The sequence below is a fragment of the Caloenas nicobarica genome, chromosome 1 (genome assembly GCF_036013445.1).
Source record: "Caloenas nicobarica isolate bCalNic1 chromosome 1, bCalNic1.hap1, whole genome shotgun sequence".
Classification (NCBI taxonomy): Eukaryota; Metazoa; Chordata; class Aves; order Columbiformes; family Columbidae; genus Caloenas; species Caloenas nicobarica.
This window is the reverse complement of record NC_088245.1, coordinates 55,160,278-55,182,244: the sequence shown is the minus strand read 5'-3', so window position 1 is coordinate 55,182,244 and position 21,967 is coordinate 55,160,278. Positions and strand designations below refer to the sequence as shown.

General features: G+C 38.5%; 1 protein-coding gene across 6 annotated transcripts in view; it reads left to right on the top strand.

Moving 5' to 3' along the window:
• Nucleotides 1-21,017, top strand: part of NAV3 (neuron navigator 3) — a 267,108-nt gene extending 246,091 nt beyond the window's left edge. For 5 of the 6 annotated variants that reach the window (XM_065630337.1, XM_065630330.1, XM_065630320.1 and 2 more), the window contains 12 exons: nt 973-1,126; nt 4,132-4,306; nt 7,586-7,683; nt 8,341-8,436; nt 8,754-8,922; nt 9,681-9,916; nt 11,849-12,003; nt 12,928-12,999; nt 13,435-13,631; nt 14,281-14,399; nt 17,151-17,354; nt 19,454-21,017. In XM_065630337.1, coding sequence (XP_065486409.1) covers nt 973-1,126; nt 4,132-4,306; nt 7,586-7,683; nt 8,341-8,436; nt 8,754-8,922; nt 9,681-9,916; nt 11,849-12,003; nt 12,928-12,999; nt 13,435-13,631; nt 14,281-14,399; nt 17,151-17,354; nt 19,454-19,573 — 1,795 coding nt within the window. In that variant the 3' untranslated portion in view covers nt 19,574-21,017. The remainder of the gene's footprint in view (nt 1-972; nt 1,127-4,131; nt 4,307-7,585; nt 7,684-8,340; nt 8,437-8,753; nt 8,923-9,680; nt 9,917-11,848; nt 12,004-12,927; nt 13,000-13,434; nt 13,632-14,280; nt 14,400-17,150; nt 17,355-19,453) is intronic. The other variant, XM_065630306.1, reaches the window with a different exon arrangement.
• The last annotated feature ends 950 nt before the right edge of the window (nt 21,018-21,967 follow it).

Sequence of the window (21,967 nt, the reverse complement as noted above, 5' to 3'; positions counted from 1 at the left end):
TATATTAGTAGCAATAATCAACAATAATAATACTTATATTATAAAATATTTTTCATATTTAAATTGTTCGCAAATATTAACTATTTATAGTGACAGTAATAAAGATGAAATAACATGTACTGAATTGACTGAAAATATTGTTTAGTATAACAACGTAGCCAAAATTTGGTGTTTTATTTTCTATTCGTTCCATTGCACAACAGGTGTAGGTTTGATAACACATGGAGGCAAAATGGTCTGACATGAGAACTGGACAGTTCCTGGGGCCCTGGGCCAGTCACATTTAGATCTTTTCTCACAATATAATGGTTTCTTCCCTTAAAATTAATGCTTGAGAAAATAATCACATAGTGAAAAAAGAAAAGAAAAAAAAGAAAGAAAAAAAAATCAAACACATTATTTCAGACACTATACTTTAGCAAATGACAAACTATAGGAAAAAAAGTCAGCCATCACGAATCAAAACCATAACACATTAAAATCTTCTAGATTATGAAGTCAAGGACTATCTCTTAGTGTACTGTTCAAAACAGAGAAAACTGTTGGTGCCTAACAAAGAATAAATACCAGTAGTGCAGTTTAATCAGAATACTTCAGTTCTGACTGTTGCTACTTAGGAAAAAACATAACTTTGCACCAAAGAAATCAAGCAGATATAAAATAAAACCAATGAGTGATACACACTCAAAAAAAGAGATTTCTGAAAAGTTTTTAACAACTTTTTTCATCATAGTGAACTATCTAGCTAAACTGGAAAGTTATAAAGCAAGATGATAATTTCATCTGGTGAGGGACTTTTTTCCTTCTTTAATTTGCAATTTGAGCCTTTTCATGTTTCTTTGATAAGATTCTTACTTCACTCATAGGTTTCACCAGCAGCAAGCATTTTCTGTACTTTAATATGTAGTAATGACACTGCTTTGGGGGAAGAACCTTCCTTTAATCTCTTACCTGTTTCCTGTTCCTCCTTAGGATCTGTGAGTGCACAGAGGCAGAGGCTGAAATTATTCTTCAGCTAAAGAGCGAGCTGAGGGAGAAAGAACTAAAATTAACAGACATTCGCCTTGAAGCTCTCAGCTCTGCACATCATCTGGATCAGATTCGGGAAGCCATGAACCGCATGCAGGTCAGTGCAGTAGCTTAAGTGGTGACAGTGGTGCACACCAAAGGTATTGCCCGCTGTATTTCTTTTCCCAGTACTTTGTTCCAGGTACCAGAAAAAATTCAATACGAAGTAAATTGCTAGACTGACAGCACTTCCAAAGGATGGGTATGATAAACATTCACCTAGTAATAATAGTGTTGATATTCTTAGCCTTTATTTTAATAGCTAAAATGTTTTTGAGATATGGAAGGAGACATAATTCCTCCCCAGAGTATGTTGGTTATCTGGTTATCTAAATCCTATGACTGGGGAAAAGCAACATGACAGACAAGTTCATCAAAGAGATTTCTACAGAGCTTCACATTCTTGTGCCATGTAGGGAGCGGAGGTATATGTGCCTACTCTCTCATCATATCTGATTCCTAATCGAGTCGTGACTTGCAGAAGCAAAGTATGTAAAATTGAACTCAATGATTGTATCCAGCATCACTAAAATTTCACTGCATTATTTTGTGACACTGCTCCGAATCCTTCCTGAACATATTTTTCACCAGAAAACTTTCCCTTTCATGAGGCTGAAATGATGCAGAAAGAATGGCAGTGTTCTTCAGTGGAGCACGGAGCTGTGTGAGACTAGGCTCCGTTGCCCATATACAAGTGTCTAGTGTCACGCTGGGTGCCCAAAAGTATCTACAACATCTGCACAGTCTGACATAGGTCCTTCAGTAGATCTGGGCCCTTCTGGAATGGCAGGTGAGAAACCTAGGGCATCTATGAAAGAAATATAAGCTATATCTGGGAAACAGAATCAAGGCCATGGCATGGGGATTCAGGCTGAGACTATGACAGCTACATTTAGATGTCTAGGTATGAGCAAGGTGATAAACTCTTGTTGCAGTCAATTGAGTTTTATTCCTGCAGTAGTGGAGCCTAGAGATCTGTCCTAAAATCATCCTGAGACAGATACAGAGGGTGAAATTGAGTTGTTTGAGCACAAGTACCTATTACCATTTGATCCAGCGTCAAGTATTTGCATCTGCACAGGACTTGTAGGTTAAGCATTCAACCCATGGAAGACCGTCTTGACAATGACACTGGAAACCCACATTTACACAGCTGAATCCAGCCTCAGTGGCTTGTCAGCTGAATTGCTGTGGTCTGGGTGCCTAGGTCAGGGGTACCTGTAGCCAATTTTTATAGATGTCCATATGGGCTGATTTCATAATTACCGAATTTGGTGTGCCTGCTGGCTTTTCTAGACCTCTTTGTTTATACCATGCCTATAGCAGTCTCAGTCACACCTTTAAATGTCTATGGTACACACCATCCTGCCAGGTGCTCACACCACTAGGTGCCAACATTGCTGTGGGATATTTGGCTGAACTTCAGTTAGGGGGAAGAATAATCAAGGACTGGTCCATAAATATGGGTTTCAGTTGTCCAGACATAAGCAAAACATTTGATCTGGAGCCACAAAAGAGTTTTTAGGAAATGTAAGGGATAGAATACAGTTAATTGCAATGGCGGAGAACAGGACATGAAGGCTTACGAGCTGATTATGGTCTCACACTGGGATATGAGTGCCTAAACCAGGTGAAATCCTCAAAGAGAGTAGTCTGCTGTAGCCACAGACCTCCAGTATTTTACTTTCACCAAGTCTGGGCACAGGTGATTAGTTCAGATGCTGTTGCTGGTTATCACCGCTTCTTCTGAAGTTTTCCCAAAAGGACAGACATCCACCTTGGAGTTGCCAAACTCTGTGACATTTTGAAGAATTGATGAGTGTTGGTATGGTAAAAAAGTAGGATCGGTGGGAATGATACATGAACACTCTGTGTATTCAAAGGACCTTAAAAATGTAAACCTCAGCCGGATGGAAGACTGCTAAAAGTTGTGTAATTAATCAGCATAAATTGCAGAGTACATAGAGGTTGCATGACTCATTTCCCCATAGTTCCTGATTTGAACCCTGGGCTAAACTGGTGCATTCATCTGTTACCTTCTGTCACTATTTTGATGGCTTGTCCCTTCCCTTTTACTATCTCCTCACCTTTGTCTATATGGTCTAATCTTTTTATAGCTGTTACAGGTTTTTTTCTGATGCTATCCCACATGTTTTTAGTTGTATAATGTACCTCAACAGCTCTTCATAAAAGAATAGGACTTTTAACAAAGTGTTAGTGAATGTGGAATTAAATTTGATGTGCAAAACCATCTGCAAGAATAAGCAGTTGCTTTGTACTGTCCTTCATGAAGAGACTGAAAGCTAGATTTAGCTGGTACCAGGCTGTTCTCAGGCTAAGTTTTCATTTTATTATTGTACATTCAATAATCACTTGGCACCACAGAGGATTTAGCTAAAAAAAATTCGTAGTTGTTCTGATTCATGTGTCACCATATGTTTTCATCAAAAAGCGTTTGCTGGCCACTATGTGAACAGTCCCATGTTTGAATGACCAAAAAGTCTTCTCTGATAGCAAGAAGGGTTATGAAACTGTAAAAATATCAATCTCTAATTTTTCATTTTTAATTTCATTTTTCCTCTGTGAAGTTACTGCTTAAATTTTACACTCAATGGCAGTAATAATTTTCTGTTACTTAGGAAACATTGACATGTTTAAGATTTTAACAATTGCTTTCTTAACTGACTGTGACCTGAGATATTTGATAATAAAAAGTAGCTTATAAAACTGGGGATAGCTGGGAAAGTTCTTACTGTGCTTGTATTACAGTTGACTGTACAATAAACACAGAAGCTTGAAGCTTATGTTGTTTAGGAACTGTCTTGAGAAAAAAAGCTAAAACAAGTTTATAGGGGCTTTCCCCCTTCGTTTCAGAAGTGAAGGCAATACAGTTTTCACTGACTGACTGGGTTAAACTTCTGATATATCGAGCTACATACTGCTGTGAAAGTGGTAAACCAGTTAGTTCCTGCAGGCAAACAGCAAGCACCAGAATAGCCACCCCCAGTGGTTTTCTGAAAGAATAACCTCCTGTGCTTTGATGCTGATTTCTTTTGAATACAGAATGAAATTGAGATATTGAAAGCTGAAAATGATCGTTTAAAGGCAGAGACTGGAAATACTGGAAAGCCTGCCCGGCCGTCATCAGAGTCTTCAAGCAGCACATCGTCTTCTTCATCACGGCAGTCGCTAGGACTTTCTTTGAACAATTTAAACATCACAGAATCTGTTACATCAGGTAACCATATTTTGAGCACATTTTGAGGAAGAATGGTGTCATTCATTTCAGAAAATGTAGCTTTTAGAAGTTTCCAAATAATAGTAACAGATTGTTCATTATATTTGCTTAGTTCCTAGCTGTGACATTACTTTCCTAGTCATCTAACTAGGCTTTGGTCATCTAGTTTACAATTTGTTTGAAAAGGGAAATATCTGTTGCAGTATACATGACAGCTGTATAGATATGTTCCCTTGTCCCGAGGAGACAAACATGAGCATTGTACATGAAACTTTCTCTTTTGTTTACAGATCTTTTATCGTTCAGTTAGCTCCCTCAACTTCATTTTGTATTTGCAGCTGGAGCAGAAGGTGGTCTCAGCTTTATCTCTTACATTTTTTGAATGTGATACAGCTAGTTACCCCGTTGGACCAAATCGCCATTTATCACAGGAGCCAAAGCCTGCCTGGCTTATTAAGCACTCTCATTGTCATCTGTGAATGAGAGAAAGTAAGCAGAGCTTCAGTCCACATCCTGAACATTAACATTTTATTATTTTCCATGCCATAGAGATTATGATAATAAGCCTTTTACACTTGTTTTGATAATGTAGCCAAGAAACAGAAGTGCTGTCTCTAACATTAGAATCGGGAGCAGAGCAGAAGCAAGGCAGCACTCATTAGTGTAGGCTCCACAGAAAGTATGATGCAGTCTCTGGAAGCGATAAAAGTGTGGCTAATAATTGTAGATAGAGTCTAGGCAAGAGTACAGCTGGGAATGTGCCACACTGCTTGACTATAATTTGGATTGGCAGTTAGTCATAATATCCTGCCACTTATTGATTACACAGATATTTGAATATTTCTTCTGGTTAATATCAGATTCTATATGAAAATTGGTATTTTTTTTTTTTACACTCCAGCCTACGTTTTTCGCCACGTTTAACTTTTAGAAGGAATGAGCCTGAGCTGGGCCTCAGTAGACAATGTAGTGTTGCTAATACAGGGATAAAAAGTTAAACTGTGGTTTCTGCTCACACATCCACACACAGTACAAATAAAAAATGGTAATTGTAGAATCTCTTTTATGAGTAGCAGCTATTAGCACTTTGTCGCTTGGCACTAACTCTGTCTAGATACAGGAATAAACATAATATAAGCTTTATATAATTTTCTGTGTTATTGGTTCTAAATGTTTTTCTAGCATGCAAAGTAATTACTTTTGGTTATAAGAAATTAAAGAAATAAGGGTGCCTAATGAGGAGAGGAGGATTTCATTTGATTATGAATCCAGACTTTTTGATCATTGTGAGTATCATTTTGTTGCCGTGCCAGAGGACTTCGAAGGATGGCAGTTTTCCTACCGAGTCTTGTGGGATTTCTGCGGCAGCTGGAGTAGTATTGAACAAATGTCCCTGAAATATGGAGAGGTTAATCATGCCAGGGACTAATCTGAGAGAGATAACGAGGGATTTGATTCATCGTATTAAAAAATGCCTTGGCACTATCTGCGAGACCAGTGTCTCCAGTGGTCATGTGGAAAAGACTAAATCTATCCACTGCCACTTCCTAAAGGTACAACCATCTCCTCCAGATAGATGTGAGTGGCAAACTGAGGAGAGACTCAGCAGCCATAGACACCCATATTTGGGTCACTGGATTAAAGAGCAGCAAAGAAAGACCAGCAGCACAAGAGTCTGGCTGGGCTGTCTGGTGGAAAGGGTGCCAGAGCTCAGAGAAGTGAGCCAGAGCCACCACAGTGCACCCAAGGAGGAGGCCTGGCAGGAGGTAATCGAAGCAATTAGCACCACCAAGAAATGAGACCCCCTGGGCATCTTCTCAGCCTCTTATGTCAGTGAGAGAGCGAGCTCTTAGTAGAAAGTGGAATTTTTTTCTAGCCATAGAGTGGTGCCTCATTCCTAGAAACTTACAGAAAAAGGTGTTTAGAAGGCTACATGAGGGTCATTTAGAGACAGAAAAATTTCACAGGTGGATCGGATATATTGTAAATTGCCCTCAGATGAACTATGACATTATGGAAACTCTTAAGCCTTGTCAAATACACTGAAATACAGTGAAGTAAAATATTCAGTATTGGTGGCACGCAAAAACTGACCACCAGGAAGAAAAGAAGCATGGATTTGTTTAAGCTCACAATAAAAATGATTCTTCATTCAATCAATTAAAAAAAAAAAAAGCAGAATCTTATTTCTAGATCAGGATGTAAACTGACTAACATTTTACATGAGGACTTATTTTTTAATACATTAATTGAAATAATATTCATATATCTTATTTGCTTTTCCTTTGAGCAAGTGACTGAATCTGACTGGCACTTTGTTTAATTTGGGTGAAATCTGACCTTGTGTAGACTCTGACATGAAGTTGATGCTTTCCTTTAATCACCACAATAAGAACAAGTAGAACCGAGGGTAGTGGATTACTGTGCTGGCCTTTGAAGAAAATGAAAATCCATAATCTCTCCTAATTTGATAGTTTAAATGTCTAGCAGGAAAATCTCTGAGAGAACTTCTAGAGGAAGACAGCAGTTTTATCCCTTGCAATAAAGTTATAGGCTCAGCCTTCAGTTAAGAAATACATCCTTCTACTTTCTCATTTTAGGAGTTAGGAGGTAGAAACAGAGGCACAGAGCAGATCAGAATCACTCTTCACCTCCAAGAAAAATGAGACTTTTTCTTAGGGGAATGGCTGAATATAGAGTCCTATATTCTGGAGGACTGCAGCGTGGTTTTTCTAATGGCTATTCTTTGTAAGCCTGTATTGTGGGGCTAAAAAAAGACCATCTATGCCATGTGTACAGAAGGTAAAGAAATCACCTGGAAAGAGAAATTAAAATGCTGTTTTACTTAGCAGCAAGCAGTAGCACAAGGATTTGTTGCTTTTCTCCTTAGAGTATTCTAAAGGGCACAATGAGTGCTCAAAGATATAAACTTAATTTAGGTTCTAAACAACATTACCTTGTGGACATAACTTTGAGCAAGTTTCAAGAATAAAAGCAGAAGCAAGATTATAATGCAAGAATTTATTTATTTATGATTTCCCAAATAATTTGTACATGATTAAAGCTCCTAATATGGTTTCAAAAATTGACAAATTGTAACTTTTTTTCATCTCCAACAGAAAAGGCAAATTATGAATAAGTACAGATTAAAATGATTGCAAGTTGTTGTGATGGAAGCCTTTCTTTTTAACTGAAAACCCCTTCGAACAATATCGAACTGATGATGTGAACATAACTGATGTGATTTGCCAGGTTGATCCTTCCCTTCTTTTATTGCAGATATTTTGTTGGATGATGTCAGTGATGGAGCACTCCACAAGGAAGGTCATAGCGTGAAAATTTTAGTCACTATAAACAAAGGCTATAGTCGAGCCAAGGTAAGTTCGTCACTCAAAGGTCTGGATGCAGAATTATAGCTCAGACAAATCTTGCAGTAGAGTAGCTCAACTTGTTTCAGTATTTTCAGCCAGGAAATGAAGGGAAATATCCTAAAGACAGCAGCTCTCTGTCATCCATGCTCAATGTAGCTAGGCACTCCCTGTAGACTAACATCATATGGCCTCCTTCTGCCTTTGTGGTGGCTCAGACGCTACCAGTTCTCAGTTTTATTAGTAGTAAGTAGTTCTGGGACTTACTATCTCCATTTAAAAGTTGTTATAAATTAAATCTATGCTTTGGACTCCTGAGGGTGCAAATATGAATATGCTGCTGAGGTAATCAGTTTGGAATTGCATGGTTATTTTTTCATATTCTGTTTACAAAAAAATACAAATACAATTTAGCTTTTATTTGTATCCAGCTCTTTATAAATACAGATGCAATCTAAGAACAGAATAAGATACTGTATTTCCTTCCTTACAAAGATGTACCAAAGTAATATCACCCTTACCTATTTCTGGCACAGAGATTATTAATGAAGTTGTAACATCACATTCTAAATGCTATTACTTTTCTTAATTGGGAAAACGACAAATCTTCATAGAAAACTAATTACAACCACTTTTAGTCCAGGTTCCAAAAATTTCTTTTTGCAGGATCAAAAACCACGTGCATATCTGATAGGATCAATTGGAGTCAGCGGAAAAACAAAGTGGGACATTTTAGACGGTGTAATTAGACGTCTCTTTAAGGTAAGACAGTGAAAAATAAACTCAAGAATTAATTCAGTTTTCTTTTTCACTTAAGAAAACTTCTATATTCATTGGGTTCTCTTGCCAGGTTTTTCCTTTGATTTGTTTTTTGACACATAGCTAACACTGATATTAAACTTTATTCCTAATGTTCCTGCTCTTTTTTCATGATTGTAGTCTGATCTTTTTGAATGTGACTGCAAGAATCTCCTTGCCAAATGACTTCACCTGTATCAAAATATTTTCCAAACTACTTTAATTCAATAACCATTTTTATTTTTATTTTTCTGTCTTATGCTCTTTTCGTATAATTTCAGGAATATATTTTCCGAGTGGATCCGACTACTAGCCTGGGTTTAAGTTCTGACTGCATTGCTAGCTATTGTATAGGGGATGTAACTAGAGCCCATAACCTAGAAGTGCCTGAACTGCTGCCTTGTGGATATCTGGTTGGAGACAATAATGTCATCACTGTGAACCTGAAAGGTGAAACTCCAAGAATATTTTGCAGATATTGTAGAGTTAGTTCTTCACTGCACACTGCATTCCCCCATCTCTCCTTTTTTTTTTTTTTCTTACACCTGACCTTTCTCTGTTTTGTCTCCAGTTCAAGGACTCATTTTTGACATAAACTCTCTGTATGACATTGTACAATACCAAACACAGTGGGGCATTTTGAGGTAAATCTAAGAATCTCTCTGTCCTTCTCTGCCTGACTGCCAAATCGCAGCAAAGCACAAATTTCTGAATACTTACAAAACCCTCAATCCCAAAACAGAGATTATGATGAGAAATATTTATGCCTTACCCAGTTCTGTAGGAAAAAACTGATCCATTTCAAGAGCTGTAGGATTTGCTATTGGAGGGGTGCGGGGCATTCAGAAGAACTACACATACATTGATGTGACAACTGCTAACCCTTGTGGCTGTCACGTTGACCTTTTTTTTTGAATGGTTGCCTGTAGTGTCTGAAACATACATCTTTGCTTCACTGAGCCTTGTCTTCACACTTACTTTGATTTCTCTCCCATCCGTCTCATCCCACTACCACTGTTTAATTTTTTGGCCCTGTAGAGGGATATAAGCATTTCCATGATAAGGAATCCCTTGATAGAAGTTTGATTTAGGCAGAAATACCTTACTGTGCTCTGAGCATGACACTGATACCATCAGATGCTGGGCCAAACCTATACATACCTTAGCAAGGATGAAGACAGACCATTTTGCTTTTCTTTTTTTCCCAGGAGTGGAAGAAAACAGTTTGGACAGTTTTGTGTTTGACACGTTAATTCCTAAGCCAATTACCCAGAGGTACTTTAATTTACTGATGGAGCATCGCAGAATTATTCTGTCAGGGCCCAGTGGCACAGGAAAAACCTACTTAGCTAACAGGTTGGCTGAATATGTTATAACTAAATCTGGCAGAAAAAAAACTGAGGATGCGATTGCAACTTTTAACATAGATCACAAGTCAAGCAAGGTAAGTCACAAGTGAAAAGGTAACTTGTTGTCTGATTTGTAGTGATGATGCAGTGCATGTCCTATTAATTGGCATACTACTTTGTTGCTCAGTTAGCATTTTTTTCTACAAGAATTCAGTCTCCTTTCCCAGTGAGGAACAGGGACCAGACTTCTCTGTTGTAAACTAACCACTGACGCGCTGTGAAGGAAGTCAGAATTTTCCTTCCACTTGAGGAAACACACCTTAAAGATAGATGCAGAGTCAAATTCTTATGTAAATTCAATTCTTAGAGTGTCTGTAATTCCTTTGTCAGAAAGGTTAGATATATAGTAATACAAGTCTAACTTGCTTTTTTATAGTGACAATAGCAGCCTATTGTTACCAAATATTTCAGAATGGGGATTTTGAATTGCTCTCTTAGGTTCAGCTTCTAAATCAGCATTGGATAAACACAACCGCAGCCATGGTTTCTGGTGTGTGTCGGTCAGGAAGCTGACCATACTAAAATGACCTCATGTCATGTCACATTCACAGTGATTTACAGAGCTCAGATTATCGAGCTTCTATCATGACGACTGTGCTAGTCACAAATAATGCTTTTCACTTCCTGTCCTAAATTGGGCATACTCCTAACTTGGTACCCAGGGAAAAGAAAATGTAAGGTTTTGCCCAGAGCTTACTGATTTGCACAGAACATAATGAACGTTAACATAACACAAGAAGGAAGAACGTAGAGATCCCAAAGGGGCAAGAGGACCGTTACAGTAAAAAACTCCACTTTTTACTTTCTTTATACAGAGGATTTGTGATGCCATTTACTTTGACAGGGGATATTTATATGTTTTATTGTTATATCATATACATTTATAATTAAAATTGTCTCATGAAAGAGCAAGCTTTTGGATTTCTGGTGACTTGCTTGTTGTATGTGGTTTTGCTTTGGGAGGGTTGGTTGGTGGTGGTTGTTGTTTTTGTTTGTTTGTTTTCCTTTTCTTTTGTTTCTGTTAAGATTTACATAGAACTTTTGCACTTGTAATAAAGAAGAAAAAACCAACATTTTCAAATACCAAGTATATTTGAAAAATACAGATGGTACTCTTCCATGGAAGAAGCTCATGATGTTTCTCTAGAGATACCTGATCATAAAGAGCCAAACAAAAATCTTTCTTGAAACAAACAAACAAAAAGATTGCATGTTCCTGTTCCCAGATGCAGAAAGTAAAATGGCAATAGGAACTTTGTCTATAATACTGAGCATTTTTAACACTGACAAAATTAGACACCTCTAGAGATACAGCTGTAAAACCTGACTAGCCCAGACCCTCAAGGGCAAAAAAGTTTTGAGAAAAATATGAAATGTTTTGATTATAGAAAGCTCTCTTTTACTCCAGCACTAAATGGCAGCCAGAGAGATAGCTGACAAAAAAAAAAAGAATTTACACAACAAAATTTGTTATGAGGTGTGATATAGTAACCTCTAAGGGTCAAATAGATACTCAGTGGGATTGGGTAAAGGAGATACCTGAAGGAGCAGTTCAAGATGCTTATACTGGTGGGGTTTTTTTGGTGTATAAATATGGCATTCTTAAGAATAGAGGTCCAACAATTAATGTATCTTAGCCCATTGGAGATGGCATGTTTTATTACAACCTGTTTTCCACTGAAGACATTTTATCAGCAGGTTTCTAAGGAATGTATCCACTAAATGGGAATGTGTACGCTTCAGTATTTGCCTTATGTTTAGTGTCTTTCTTTTCCCTAGCATGTGGCTTCAATGTTCCCCTATCGAAGAAGCTGTTCTTCCCGCATGTGCTGATCCAGCTCAACGATCCACAGTGGGGAAACTCTATAGCAGCCTCTTTTATCTTTAGGAGCATCTTTTCCACTGAAATTTCATCTATGGTCTAATTGAGTTCATATTTTCTGCTTTTCTTGTTAATTCTGCTAAAGGATCTGCGACAATACCTAGCAAACCTAGCTGAACAATGCAGTGCTGACAACAATGGTGCTGACCTCCCTGTGGTCGTAATTCTTGATAACCTCCACCACATCAGTTCACTAAGTGACATCTTCAATGGTTTCCTCAATTGTAAATATAATAAATGGTAGGTAGTAGCTCTTCTCTCCCCTTTCACACACCTTTTGCAATTAAAACAGTAAAAACTGTTTGTTACTGTGCAAAATAAAATGTCACAGTGGAAACATAGACTAGGCTGCCAGCAAAGTCCGTATGCACTTGAATAATTTTGACCCTCTTTAGCCAAGTACTTAGGTGTCTGCTTCACTTTAGTTATAAGACTCCCATGCATCCCAGTGAGATGTAAATATACCACAGAATTTAAGAATGTACTTAAACACTTGAATGATTTAGGCTCTTATCCCTTTTGCCCTGCTAGATCACACAAGCTCATCAGTACCATGAGGCCAGTTTATGAGACAGTAAGAAGAAATGCACTTTATAATAGTAGAATTTGGGATACATGTGAACCCATGAACCATGCCATGCAGGAGCAGCTGTATATACGGAAAACCTGCACTTCTTACAGCTTTCCTATAGTAGAGCAGAAATTTGCTGGCTGTCCTTTATTGCCAAGGAAGAATAAAAGTAATGTTTTCTAGAACTTTTACTGACATACAACATCAGCTATTTCTGCAGTTAAAGAGCCATCATAGGGACTTCCTTTCATAAAATCACTGCATGCTATGTGTTACTCATGAGATTCACTGGCTTCTGAAATTCAAACTCTAAGCCTACTGCAGAAGTATGAGGTACATGAGGACAGGGTTGCCTCATTTATTTCTTTATTACGAATGAGTGCTAGTAAACTACAGATGTGGAGAGTGGGAAATCATACCAGAATAAACATTTTTAAAAAATAGTGCACCTCAGAAGTATTTTAAATCTAAGACTACAATACATCCAGAAAATCTTTTAAAAATTGGCCTGGTGCAGATAAGAAGAAAGAATATTCTCCGAATCATCTGAATGGATTCTCCCTCAACAAAAACTACTATTTTTCTCTTTTCAGTCCCTATATTATTGGAACCATGAACCAGGGAGTTTCTTCTTCACCAAATCTGGAGCTGCATCACAATTTCAGGTACATTCACTCTGTGTTTACTGTGTCTGCATTTGCACAGCTCACAGCTTCTCAGCCCAGTTCTTTGACAAGCATTGATCTTGTGTCTTGTCACAGCAAAGTGTTTTACCTTCTGTGTCTCTTCTTTATTGATGGGTCTCTGAATGGTGGTGGGGAATAATGAAAGAAATCAGATACTTTCTGGCACCCCTAGCAAGTTGCTGAAGATGATTGCATTCTTGCATTCCATTTGTCTTCAGCAATGTCTTGAATTCCTGCTGAAACCCGTGATGGTTGTGTTGTAGCAGTGGGCAATTATGTGGTATATTGGAGCCATTTTGTACTTGTTGACTAGTGAGACTCAGAAGCTTGTGACATTACCTTCATCTATATGTTTAAGAGGAAATGATGTATTTGCTATTCATTGCTACTATTGCATTTATCCTTTCTACTCAGGTGGGTGCTGTGTGCTAATCATACAGAGCCTGTTAAAGGCTTCTTGGGCAGATATCTGAGAAGGAAACTGATTGAGACTGAAATAGAAAGGAACATCCGCAATAATGAGCTCATCAAAATAATTGACTGGATCCCCAAAACATGGCATCATCTCAACAGCTTCCTAGAAACACACAGCTCATCAGATGTAACCATTGGTGAGTCAAGTTGTTTGAACTGGGGAAGCAGGCTGAGAATTTTAGGCGTTTGTGAAGTATACATTATCTTTTTAAAAGTTGTCATCTCTCAATGGGAAGTACAGCTAGTGTGGGGAATTTGTCTAGTTGCCAGCAAGACTGAAATGAAAATGAAAAGTTTAGTGAGAAAGAATGTATTTAGTGATATTTCTGCCTTGGTTGCTGAAGACTTTCAAGTAAATGATCATAATTTTAGAAAGTTAAATTTAGAAAAAATTACCTCAATAGCAACTTTCCTAAGCTTTTTTTTTCTCTCTGCTTTCACACTGCAGTATAATTACAGCAATAAAAATACTCGGACAGTTCAGCAAACTTGCAGATGGGAGATATACATGTACCTGGGGTCTTATAGTGGAATAGTTATGTTAGAAAATGAGTCATCCTTTTACATAGTTTTGTCTGTAAAACTTGTGTTCATCAGGCCCTGGAATTGGATAACGTGGCGCTAGTTCATTATTAATAACAAGAGACTGATAGCTCCCTTTTTTTAGTCCTGTATTAACATTCTCTTCACTTGAGTTTGCTCTAATACTACTTTTTCAATTTTGTGAAGATCATTTTTAGTGTGCTCCCTAGTTCTACTTTTTGAATACACCACTTGGCTTTTCAGGCCCCCGCCTCTTCCTGCCTTGTCCCATGGATGTTGATGGCTCCAGAGTGTGGTTCACAGACCTCTGGAACTATTCCCTGGTGCCGTATCTTCTGGAAGCTGTGAGAGAAGGACTTCAGGTATATAATTTTTTTTCCCAGCATTTTTTAAATTAGTTTCATAGGCTTTCTCGAAGCTGCTTTCAACCAATGCATCCAAGTATAAATGCTGTTGTGTTTGTAAGAAGAAAATTTGTGGAGGGATTATAGAAATCAGCCTTGAACTCCTTTCGACTTGCTTTTACTCTGATATGTGATTTGGCTTTGTCTGCTCCAGTACTAGCATATCTTGCATTTTATGAAGAGAGTTTCTCCTCTGTGACTGGAGGAAGGTTCTTCTTTTCCCACTGTTTAAAGAGTTCGCAGTAATGATAAATATAGCTCAGATGGCTTCCCTGAGTCAAGGCAGTATCAGCCTACCTCTACATGAAAGAGTTAATAACCTTTACATTGGTGCAAGAAAATAGCTTCGGTCTGCCTAATCCTCTCCCACCTATGGACACATGTAGGCACCCAGGCTTGTGGAGGAAAGCTTGTGAACAGAGATATTTTCACCATTCAGGGAAAAAAAAAAAAAAAATATATATATATAATAATAATAATAATAATATATAAAAAAATTACTGGCCTTATCTTACCAGATTGAGGTAATTTAACATTTGGCCCTACTGAACATGAGTGTCTGTCCCTTTTTGTCATTTTATCTTGCAACCTTGCTTGTATTTCCCATAGGCTTTTTTCTCCTTTTTTCTTTATATGTGCTAAGATTTCCTCCTGATTCTAATTCTCATTTTGGGTAACAGTACCATCAGATCAGAGTGCTTCACAGTTACCTCCAGAGCTAAGTGTTTAGGAGCAGTTCCATTGGCTGTTAATGAACTATTAACATTTCTTCTGCTTTAATAAAAAGAGAGCTACAAATGGATGTGTTGTAGACAGTGCTGTAAGCAGTCCCGTATAGGTTACGATTTCACATCATTCCACACCTTTGGAGCAAACCTAAATCTCAAAATTAATCCTCCCCTTTTTTTTTTTTTAATTTGGTTTTCTTCCTTTTCCATTTTCTTTTATGCACTGCTCCTGCATGTCCTCTGGAAAGACATTTTGTGGAAAGGCAGCTTTTTGCCACACATGACACTGAAAGAAATTACTGCACAGTACAGAGGGGATTGTTATGGTCTAGTCAAAGAACTTTGTAAGCAGCTGTCGTTTCTTTATCACCTTATATTGACATAAGTGACATTCTGATGCTATGGAGGTTTAGAATCTTGCCTGTTGAATGTCTCACACTTTCCTAAAACTGCTTATTTCTCTGGGAATTACAGAGTGTTTATGCCTTGTGCAAAAAACTGTCAAAGATCTGATAGAACAGCCATGGTGAGATTAACAGTGCTTGTTTAGATCAGCTATAAAAATGAAGTGATATTCTCCATGCTCATAGCTTCCCAAGTGTACAGAGTACCTACTTAAAGGCGAACTTCAATTCTGGAGCAGAAGATGGCAGCATACAGAAGAAAATATGTTGTTCCATGAACTATTCCAATTTTTAGCTGCTTTGGATGGCTTCCATAAAATAACATTAATAATAATAAACAGAAATCTTTTTTATGATATAATTAGATGTTCCTGGAACCAAGGGTGGGTAGCAAATGGCTTTCTAGCCCGGTACTTTGCAAACTCATTTGTCAGATGCTGAATTTACAAGCCTTGCACCAGATTCCAGAAAATATTTAATTGCTGTTAATCTCAGATGAGGGGAAGTGCTGCCCACAGCTTGGAGTGAGCCTGCTACCTCCCTGAGAAACATTTCCTCTTGGCGTATTTAGGCTTATTTTAGCAGCCCAGTCTCTGTGTAGGGCAGAAGGAGTCTGATTATCTCTCTGCATAATAACATAGGGAACTTGGCTGACCATCCTGGAGCTCTGGATTCAGCAAGTGCCTGGGAGCAGGTGTTGCAGTGATAAGCACAACTCATCTCTCTGGCTTTAGCACTAAACTCCTTCACTGTTTTACTCCCTTTAGGAGTGCAGCCCATCTGAATGCTCCATGAGTGTATGCCCTGCCAATATTATGCTGCTCCTTGGATTGTGTGAGGCTCTTTGAGCTAGGAGAAATCACAGAAGGCCCTGGTGACTGGCTCCCCAACCCAATGTGTCATTGTCACAGCTAAAGGAAATCTCTAAAGCAGCAATCAAGGGGTTCTCAGTTAACGTGTTGCTTGTGAACAGCAAGGTCAAGACGGGTGTATTTTAATGAGGAAGCTACCAGACTTCCTAAACTTACAATATTCTTATTCTTCCCTCCTCTTTCCTCCTTCCAGAGCATTTTTGTGCTTGGCAGTAGGGAAAACCTATCCTTTGTGAATTTCTTCTCTTAACCTTGTGAAAGATCTCAAACTTAAGGTGTGGTCTGTTTCTGCATCCTATTTTGCTGGGAGAAGAGAACAAGCTGTACTAGCACTTCCTAATTCACTTCAAACAAAATGCAATTAACTTGAATGTTTTAGATTGTTCTTGAGTTAAATTCACTGGTGTGCCTTAAGCAAATTACCTAAAGGTCTCATTTCACATCATATAAAAAACTCGTGGCTCCAGCTTTGCCTACAAGTGTCACTAGTTGATTGCTTTTCAACTGGCAGCCACTCTGTGTATTGAAGGAGCATTAATGGAGATGAGGTCTTTTGAATGTCTTGTCATATCTGAGTGCCAAGCAAATTTTGAAAGCAAACCACTCACTAAAATGGTTTAGATGTTTTTGATGACTTTTGCCTGTTGTTACAACCGGTACTGAAAACTCTGTAGGATACTTACCTGTGTTATATCCATAATATAGATGTACGGTAAGAGAGCACCCTGGGAGGATCCCTCCAAGTGGGTAGCTGACACCTACCCATGGAGCTCTGCATCTCTACAGCATGAGTGGCCATCGCTACTTCAATTAAGACCAGAAGATGTTGGTTATGAAGGTTATGCATCAGCAAAGGAAGGAACAACCTCAAAGCATGTTCCACAGACTGATACAGAAGGAGATCCCTTGGTAAGATTTAAACTTTGGGGAAAAGGCTTTTCAGTAGGTATTTCACCATCCTATGTGAAATTGTACACTGTACAATAAAAAAATAGTGTATATCTATCCCAAAATGGGCTTTTAAAATGAATCCTACTATAATTTATTTAAAAGGTTGAAAATAAAAGGTAAGTCTAGCAAGAGGGTGGGTATCACCATCATGTTAATATGTCCCTAAATTGTTTGCATCTCCCGTCTGCCCAGAAATGTATCTGGTCTTTATCATTATAATATTTGGGTACCACTCTTCAGCAACTTTTTAATCAGTTCATTCTGAAAACACCTTCCCAGGTTGGACAGTCCTTCATCTACATTCTACAAATGAAGGACTGAGAAACTCACATTATCTAACTTGTCTGTCACACAGAATTTAGTGGAAATGCAAATCAGACAGCTATCCTCCCATTCCTGAGAACATTTCAAGATAACTGATGACTGTTATACAGTCTTAATGTAAAAGGAATGGAAGTGTGGTGGCATTAAAAGATAAGACGTTGATTTCCCTCAGTGCCATGCATTGTTTTATTTAAATATGATCCCAGACATTTGGGTTTACCATTGCTTCCTCTGATAATGAACTATTAAATTGCATATATTGAACTGCTATTCTCGTGTAGAGCTTTCTCTATAGATTGCCTTTATCACAATTCTAAATACCATTTTAGAGAACTTCCGCAATACAGGCAGCCCTTAGAAAAGGGAATTTCTCCGAGGAAACTGCATTTAACTCTTATCAGTGCTAAGAAAGCGACTCCTCAGCTTCACTGGGGTATTTAGTATCCAAAACCAGACTTGGCATCCTGAAGAAGTATAGAAAATCACCTCATTTGATCCCCTGTCTCCAGTCCATAAGCTTTGGGGTGATTGTTTGACCCAGTGATTTGGCCTGCCAGTGATTGCATTGGCCAGGCTTACGGCATATACGTGTCCCCTCCACTAAGGTGAAAATACTTGGGCAGCTCAAGCTTAGCATCCTGTCGCCCTTGCTCCCTGACACTGTGAGTAGTACCTGCACCTGATTAATTATTAGACATTTGATGCTTGGGAATGGGAAGGCTGTAGTGCACACCCACTGCATGTATCCTGTAGTCGCAAACATGGATACCTATTAAACCTTCTACAAAATCTGCCTAATAGCATTATAGAGTATTAAACGCTGTTCAATACCTAGAGAAAACTTTATAAATTCTTCAGATTGAAGGATTCCTGAGCAAAAGGGAAAAAGGGGTTTAACACACAAGCACACATCTTTCTCTTTGGTTTTTCATTGACTGATTTTTGTAATGACAGTGTATTTGTTCCTTGAAAAACACTAAAACGATGTCAACATTGCTTGCAGCCCTGAGCATGCTGGCAGAAGCCAGTTTTATAAATAAAATCCTGATCACTACACGGAGTTAGGCATCAAAGATCCAAGTAATTATCTGGGGCTTAATGCTGCTTTTTGATGATTTTTCAGATGGGCTTCAGATTCTAATAATCCCCAAATTATGTGGGGGCTCTCGTCTCCTGGGTGGGAGGATCTGTTGCTGCTCCCCTGCTGAGGTCAGCCCCCCAACAGCAGATGGGACTCTTTCATGAAGCAGCTGGCCTCAGTCCACCCCTCTCTCACTCCCTCCCCGTCTCTCTCTTGCAGACGGGGTATGTTAGTGTGATTATGTTTTCAGTTGCTTTTCCAATGTAGTGTGTCTACACCATCCAAAAATTATCTGGAAGCTTGACTACCTCCAAATATGGGCCCAGATGTCCAGCTGTGATATGGCTTCCTTCCTCTGCCAGTCTTGCAGCTGCAGCCAGTCTCGCCCCTGAATTAAAGAGAGTTATCAGGCAGCTCCATTGTATCCCTCTGGCTCTTTGGACCTTTAAACTTCTATTTAAAGACCAGACGGCAATGAAAAGGGTGCCAGGAGGAGCCGCTGACACCCTGCCCTTCCTGAAATCCTTTTGTATGGTCCCCTCAGCTAGATACCAGCACACCTCATTCAGCAAGGGAGCTTAATTAAATTTTAACACGGTCACTGCAGCATTACGTGAGACGAGATTATGTAAACATTTCTTTCTTCTTTCAGATGAATATGCTAATGAGGCTTCAAGAGGCAGCCAACTATTCGAGTGCACAAAGCTGTGACAGTGATAGCACCAGCCACCATGATGACATTTTGGATTCATCCCTTGAATCAACTCTATGAAAGGGACAAAGCTTGGTGGAGGATTATGGTAAAACCTGTTTCCACTAGACCACTGCCAGTATTAAAGCAGCACACCGAGGTCGCTGAGTAAGAACGGTGTGTTGTAGGTAGGCAGGAGACCTAACTGCAAAGTCAGGAAGAAAAATTGAAGTGGAAAGCTTGAATTAGTTTAATTTCAAGGCATTTCAATACCTATGGAGCCAAGTGAGACTCCAATTGTCAACTGGAAAGGGCCCTAGACCAAGGGCATCTAAGCAGATTGCACACGTGTTAGCCAAACTGGAATAAGTTTTTTTCCTTTTTCCTCTTTCTTTCTCTCTGTCTCTCTCTCTTTCTCTGTACGAGTTTACAGTGCAACTTCTTTTGTGTTCGTTTTTTTGGGGGTTTTGTTTGGTTGGTTGTTTTTTTGGTTTTGTTGTTTTGTTTTCTTTTGTTTTCCTTTAGTTTACCCTGAGGTGCTGCATGAACAATGCAGTCTTCTAATTCTCTTCTAACCTCTGTTGTGCCACATGGTGCTGGTCACAGGACTGCAGTGGTGTTTGTGTTGTACACTACTGCCCATTCCAAAACGAATCAAAGATGATGATAGTAACTCAGAAAGCACAAACAGTATTGTGCAATCACCAGAAAACATGACTGTGATATGCTGGATAAGTGCCAATTTAATTCTAACTGCCATGGTCACGGTGATGCGCTCCATCAAGTTTTTAGTATACGAGTCACAGATTTTATAAAGTTGTTTTTACCACAATGGTCTTTTTTAACCACCTGCCCACTCCTTAACAACAGTTTTATACCAATTATTAACCAACACTGATTAAAGGCTTTTTAGGGCTTCATATGTTTGAGCCTTTTCAGTGAAAGAAGGAACATTTCTTATGGTGCTGTCTCACTGCCTTAAAACAGATTTCTAGAACAGTTTTACAGTTGGTTTAATTCCTAAACCATTGGTAATTTACACTGTTTTTTTCTTCATTTACTAATGAGAAAATGTCAGTTAACACAGTAGCCTCATATCTGTATATCATGATTTTTTAAAGAAATGGATAGGAGAAAGAACAGTTGCTATATAATATTTTTATCTTGTGAATAGATTTCTCTGCCTACCCTCAGAAATACACAAGGAACCCAAACCCACTTCCACTGCCACCTAAATGCTGAGAAAATCGGCTCAAATACATTTGGTCCCATGGAATGGAGTTTTTGGAGGACAGATGTTTTGCATTTTTATCCAGCAGAGCTGGATGCACTTGATGCAGCATGAGCACAAATATATGTTTGTTTGTTTGTTGTTTTTTTTCCTTTTTCTAGTTTTAGCATGTTGTTTTGATTGCTATTGTTGTACATGAAGAATTCAGCATAAAAGTACACTGAAGCAGTGATGTCCACTGTGGAAGAAGAAGAGTTTATACTGTAAAAGTGGGTTGGTTTTGCACAGTCTACTGGGTGGGTATTGTAAATACTGAAAAAAAAAAAAGAAAAAAAGAAAAAGAAAAATAAAAAAACCTTGCACAAATCAAATTGAAAACAAACAAAAAAATTGTATTTTATTCTGTTGGTGTTAAGAGATGTTTCACTTGCTGAGATTTCCTGTGTGTTGCAAACAAATACAGAATGCAAACCTTACAAGCTGTTATTACCTGGTGTGTTTGTCCTGTACTTACAGTTGTTATGACTATGCAGGAGCTATCAATGCTACAGTGAGCATGTTTCAATATCTATACAAAGCCAATACATTTTGGGGGGAAAAAATCTGAAAATCTTTTAAGTGCATATGTCACAGCAGGCTACAACCAGATTGCATCCAAACTGCTCAGAATAACCAGAAATGCTCTTTTACCACAAGAGGCGTCTGGTTAAAATAGGTGCATATAAACAAGAAGGTATCTAAGGGCTCTGGCATTGTGTAGACATGTACTGTACGCCTCCATGGATGTTACCTTCAGGATGTGTATTTGGTGCTATTAACTCTTTGTGGCCACCCTGTGGTCACTCGCTATAAAACAAAGATAAATCAATGCAGTTTCCAAATGGCACTGAGCTGCATCACTGAATCTAGAGGTTCCTACACGGTGCTATTGCCCTAATAAAACTCTAACTGATTTTATGCATGTAGGATTCAGTCAGACCAACATCATACCCCCCCAAATCTGGATCCATTTCTGATGCAAAATGTCAGCACACACCTTGACTGACTCAAAGAACTAAAGGAAAGCTGCTCTTTCCTGTACCTGTGCTCTGAGCAAACCTGCAAAGCTTTTCCTGCCATACTTAACATGCAAACACACAATATCACATATACAAAACTTCCTGCAATACATCTCAGCGAGTCCACCTAGTTTACAGCTCAGAAATTGTTTGTGAAACATTTGTCTGTACACATTTTATATTTTG